This window comes from Amphiprion ocellaris, chromosome 21 (genome assembly GCF_022539595.1).
Source record: "Amphiprion ocellaris isolate individual 3 ecotype Okinawa chromosome 21, ASM2253959v1, whole genome shotgun sequence".
NCBI lineage: Eukaryota > Metazoa > Chordata > Actinopteri > Pomacentridae > Amphiprion > Amphiprion ocellaris.
In genome coordinates this window covers 22,542,795-22,548,794 of record NC_072786.1, presented here as the reverse complement: position 1 = coordinate 22,548,794, position 6,000 = coordinate 22,542,795, and the positions used below count along the sequence as shown (strand labels likewise).

The 6,000-nt window shown below is 40.2% G+C and overlaps 1 protein-coding gene across 1 annotated transcript in view; it reads left to right on the top strand.

Annotated features, from left to right (window-relative positions):
- The first annotated feature begins 309 nt into the window (after nucleotides 1-309).
- Nucleotides 310-6,000, top strand: part of camk1da (calcium/calmodulin-dependent protein kinase 1Da) — an 82,175-nt gene continuing 76,484 nt past the window's right edge. Inside the window, exon 1 of the mRNA XM_023299756.3 lies at nucleotides 310-633. Within this exon, the coding sequence (XP_023155524.1) occupies nucleotides 536-633 (98 nt within the window). The 5' untranslated portion in view covers nucleotides 310-535. The remainder of the gene's footprint in view (nucleotides 634-6,000) is intronic.

Genomic DNA, 6,000 nt, shown 5'->3' with positions numbered 1-6,000 from the left:
TTGTGTGTTGCAGTTTTACAGTTTAAAATAAAGAGATTTTGGAGCAACTGAAATCTCATGTGCACTGTCTGTCGTAGCTAGATATCATTACATCTGGTGAGGACAGAACTATATATATATATATATATATATATATATATATATATATATATATATATATATATATATATATATATATATATATATATACCCAAATAGGATGTTATTTTTGGAAGCCCTTATTTTGAAATCCCCGTGTTGCAGTGCTGTTGTCTCGTCGTTCCTTTGACAGCTGCTGTCCAGACGGCCGGAGGGGAGGAGGGGGGAGGAGAGAGGAGGAGAGAGGAGGAGGGAGGCAGCAGGGGACACGGTAACCTGCAGGAGGACTCACATGGTCCTGCAGCAGCGGAGCACAGAGCACCGGGACTCTCCGAACGTCTGACACCCAGCCTCGGCTTCAGTCTTGTCGTCCTCCAGCGCTTTATTTCCTCCTTCCCTCACATCCCTCCTCCCCGCAGCCCAGTGTCGGTCGGACTGGGGCCGGTAAAGCAGCGCCATGGCTCGGGAGAACGGAGACACCGGCAGAGGAGAGACGTGGAAAAAACAAGTCGACGATATTAAGAAGATTTTTGATTTCAAAGAAGTCCTCGGGACGTAAGTGCCAGCTCCTCTGACTAACTTCCCGTCAGATATGTGAGATATTCGGCTGTATTCCCGCCGGGCTGCTCCTGTGTTTGGAGCTGTGTGACTTTACAGAGTTCCAATCATATTAGTACTGAGGCTCACTTCTACTGACTGGTTCACACAGTGGTCCTCTTCATTAGTGTCACTGTAGTTCTCCTGCAGCTGTCTGCATGTGTGCTTTTCTCATCTGACCACATAATGTTTGTTTTCTGCCATCATATCACAGTAAAAATGCCTTATTTGTGTAAAACAGAGGATCATGTTTCTGTAATATTCCTACACTGGTTTGTGTTGCTGAGTGAAATTACAGCCTCTTTATGCGTATTTATAGTATTTATTCATAACAGTATTACAATGACAGCAAGTTTATCTTCTATCTCAGTCATTTAAACCTGCTGTTTCAGCTTGTTATCCTTTATTTTTAGCTGTTAAAGTGTGTCATGTGTTACTTTTGGATATTTCAGCTTGTCATTCATTACGTTATTTCAAGTTGTTATTTGTTACTTTTCACTATTTCAAGTATTTATTCCTGACTTCTGTTTTGTCCATGACTTTTAGCAACCCGCTGTCTATTACTTTTTCTCTGTTTTAACTTATCTGATGCTTCTAACTGTTTTAGCTGGTTAACCGTGTCTTTTGGCAGTGTTAATTTGTCATTAATTCAACTCGTTATCCCTTAGTCTTAGTTAACTGAACTCCTTAACTGTTACCTTTAACTGTTTCAACTCGTTATCCTTTACTTTTAGCTAACTGTTTCAGCTGTTGCTTTTAGCTTTTACAGCTCGTTTACTGTGTCTTTTGGCTGTTTTAACTGGTCATCTGTTACTTTTTCCACATTTCAACTCGTCATCGATCAGTTTTCGCTAATTGATCTCATCATCCGTTACTTTTATCTATTTCAACTTGTTACTGTTACTTTTTCCAGTTTTACAATTATTAATTTTAATTATTTGTTAAATATTTTTTCATTACTTTAGACTACTTGTAATTCATTTATATGGATACACCTAGAATACAGGGATTACAGCTAACTTGATATGTGGCTACTTATTTTCCTGTAGATGTCAATCAGTGCTTTATGTTATCATCATATAAGATGCAGTATTTATGTAATGTTTAATGTGTTTTAGGGCTTGTTAAATAAGCATATTCACTGTTGCTATAATCACTGGCACAGCAGCTATATTATAGAATTGCTAAAACATACATGCATATGATTCAGTTTTCCTACAAACTCCATGCAGTAGCGCTCCTGTTTGGCTAATATATTCTGCACTCCATCATGAATTTATGGTATTTTCATAGTTACCTTCACTGTATTCCGTTGGTCGTGGTGTTCTGCTATGTGTGGTGTTTATATAGGAGGTGTATAATGACTCAGAATGACTGTGGTGCTTTAAAGTGAGCTTACGCTGTACTGATGGTGGGGATTTTCTTGTTGACAGCCTGGAGGGGAACATGCAGGGCAGAAGGATGCAGATTGGGATTAACTGCACACAGATTAGGAAAACTTCCCATGACTAGAAAGAAGTTGTGTCACGTTGCGTAATGACACAATGAGGATGGATGGATGGAAGGCTAGGCAGCGTGTGAGTTGTCACCCCAAAACGTGAAATTCAGAGCGGATGTGAAGGACACACACTCTCTCAGTTTGGATGCAGACTGTTGCGGGACTCAGTGATCCGAGTCGGCCACGTTGCAGGCACACATTAACCAGAGCTGCTGACGGATCTTTGAACCTGACGCATCAGCAGAAAGGGGGAAGCGAGGAGTGTGTGTCTGTGTAGGAGAGGAGGAAGAGGAGAGGTGGCTGTGTTGACTGAATCCCAAACAGATGAATTCTGTTGGGTGTGATGAAGCAGACAAGAGTAGGAATGAAATCTGCAGCCTGGAACCAATCATAAAATTGTTCGAAACGTATTCGCTGACTGAATGATCAGCCAGTGAAAGACTGTCAGCAGTAACCGTGAAGCAAAAAAAATGTTCGCAGGGGAGACAAGTCGCTTTCGCTAACGGCGGTGCTGTGTTCGGGTGTAGCATCACATGTGGGGAAAATGTAATTTTCAGAATATTACTGCAGCGTTAGAGTGTTGTCAGCGTTTTTGAGCTGTATCTGTGCTGACAGAATGAGATGTCACAGACCTGACACCGAGCTTTGCCTCCTCACTGTGGGTCATCCTCGTCTCTTTGGGCCAGTGTGTGCATCTGCATAAAGATGTGCGGGTGCATTTGTGTGCATATGTGTGTGTGTGTGTGTGCACTTAAACACCTCTTCTGCTCTGGGTCCTCATGCCGTTTTCCAGTGTGTGACATATTTTTCAGCCCCCTAACTCTGGATAAACCTCATTAGGATTAGCTTATGCTGGCAGCTGTGTGCAATCATGTACATGAGGATCTCCTTGGTGTCTTATTACCCCCCTGGTGTGTGTGCTGTGTGCCCTGTTGCTCCCTGCTCAATAATTCAATACTAACAGGAGTGTGTTCTTTGTGTGTGCACGTGTGTGTTTGTGTGTGTGCACCTCAGGTAGGCTGCAGCTCTCAGCAGGAGGGATCACAGCGAACTGAGGAGGAACTAGAAAAGGCTAAGACGATTTTTCTGGCGGTCATGTCTACCGAAATACACTTTAAAACTTTTCTTTCAGATTTAGTTAGTTTAGCGTGAATGCAGCTAACGGGCTTGTTATAACATAGAGTGCTGTAGAGAACATAGCAGAATTTCCATTAAGTTGTCAGCAATAAGATTTTATAAATCACTGAATAAAAACAATTTTTAGGGAGTGTTACTGGCCAAAACCTTGGTCATTTAGCATAGTTTAATGCAGTCCCCCACTCTTTGTTCATTTGCAGTATTGACCAACTCCAAAAAAACTGAGGAGGCAAACTGAGACATGAAAAGAAAGAAATGTGAGTCACAAATCAAATAAGAGAAAGGAAGTGCAAATTGTGATTTTAGAGGCAAATTACATTTCTTTGCAAGCCACTTTCTAGCTCATGTGTTATGAATAGATATTAATAGGGCTGCACTATTATGGCTAATACGATCAACATGATTATTTTGATAGAGATTGTGATCATGATTATTTGTCACAATTGCTCACAGATCCACAGGGACCACATATTTTTATTGCTATTTAACTTTTTAATCAGCTGCTTCAACAATCATATTGTGCTTTGGAAGTTTTATAGCAGAATGACTTAAGATTAGTGGTGGGACGCAATAAAAAAAAATTAATCTAATTAATTTGAGGCTTTGTAATTAATTAATTTCAATTCATCACATTTTGTCGAATAGCAATATTTGACACAATAAGCAAAGTTTTTCAATTCAAGTAAATTTTAGTTGGCGACTGAATCGATGAAAAGACATTTATGTGAACTTAAGCAACAAAAATGTTTGTTTCATTTCTATTTATCTGCATTTTTCATCTCTTTACTACATTCACAGATTACTGCAAACTCAAAGTCCAATTATAGCGATTATATTCAACATTTTAAGACTTTTAGTAAACTCAAGCATTTTTAGTGTCTTATAAAGTGGTCTATTATGGGATGGCTACACCGTTTGCCAGCACCAGGACTGTCGTAGCTAACATTAGCTCTGGTGCTAACAGCAACATGTTTTACATTGAGGTGATACCGTCGGCTTGAAGTGATGCGGTGATCAGGAAACTCTTTGTTGCACAATTTGCAAACAACCAGGCTTTTATCCAAGCTGCCATCGGGAAGATTTTTTAAAGAAAACTTTGCGCCCAACAAGCTCAATGTGGTCTCATCTTCCTTCACTGTTCACCAAACTTTCATGTGGCTGACATCACTCAGTGAGTCCTGTGTATCTTTTTCACAGCTGCAAACAGACTTTAGGTTCATTACCGCCACCTACTGGGCTGGAGTGTTCATCAGTGTTACCGGTGTGCCAGAAATTAGGGAACTGGTTCGATTAAATGCGTTATTTTTTTTAACACGTTATTTTTTTTGTAATTAATTAATCGAAATTAACGTGCCAAAGTCCTAGACCTACTTAGGATAAGGTTCTTGTTCACCTGAATTGTACAGTATCTATTGGAGGCAAAATATAATCTGAACTGTACCTAAAACACATCTGTTGCTGAACATACCATCAATCAGTAGACATTACGTTTTACAGATGTTTCCTAAACACCTCAGATGCAGGCTACAGTAGATGCTGGATCAGCAGCAGTGCACATAGAAGCCTCTAGTCTCCACTTAGTTACTGCAGTGCAGCAGCTCATATATGTGTGAACAGAAAAAAACTTTAAAAAGAGTAAAATAAGGTTTCTAATATCAGATTTACTGAAACTAAGTGATTTTATGTACAGGAGCTGTTTTTTCTGTGTGAAGTTTTCAATCAGTGGTGCAATTTAAACATCAATACTGCAATTGATCATGTCCATTAAGCTGTGGGAAGCAAAGATCATGGTTGTAATTACTATTTGATTTATTTTTACAGGCTTAGATAGTAATTTAGTTGAAGTGGGATGGTTTATGAGCCACATTTCTTGCTATAGAGCCAACACGTGTGTGTCTTCTTGAATTTTTGTCTAAGTATCTCCTGATACGGTAGATGCTCAGTGTTGGATTAACTCAATGTTTTTCGATCTGGGGTTAACTGAGGTTTCAGGCACTAGAAGGACACAGTGGAAGGTCTTTCCAAGGAGACCTATAGAAAGCCTAAATGTGCGTGGGTGAGAGAGAGAGACACAAAGTTAAGCGGTGGCTGTGATGGTGGTGCATTGTGGGAACATCACTATGCCATCTAGGGCACGCTGCCCTTAATTGATGCTCTAGTTCCCTGCTGCTGGCACCGTTCTCTCCACTGTTTCTGGGACTTCAGAGTCCCTCCTCCCCCTCCTAGTCCTTTAACGTCTTTCTATATCAAGTCTGTCATACAGCTCTCTGTCCTTTCGTCTGCATCCCTGCTTTGCTTCTCTTGACAATCTACTATTGCAATGCCAGCGTAATTGATGTAGATTTCAAAGTTTCTTTTGTCCTTGTTATAAATAGCATCTTAAAAATAGAACAAAAGGCGATTGTTTGCTATGTGACAAAACCAACTTCAGCAGTGGCCTGCCAGCCTACGTTTTTAACAATGCGTGTACAAGTGTGTTTGTGCCGAGATGCGTAGTGCTGTTAGATGCACAAGCATATGTGTATGTGTTTCTAATTTTAATGATGCGTGTGCACAATTACAAACACAAGTTTTTCCACATTCTAGTGATATGAAATCTCACAGTATGTCGCCAGGCTTTTCCTCTGTTCATCCTTTTGTCGGTTCTATTCTGGCTTCTGGCAGTTTTTCTTCCATTGAGTCCTTTTCTC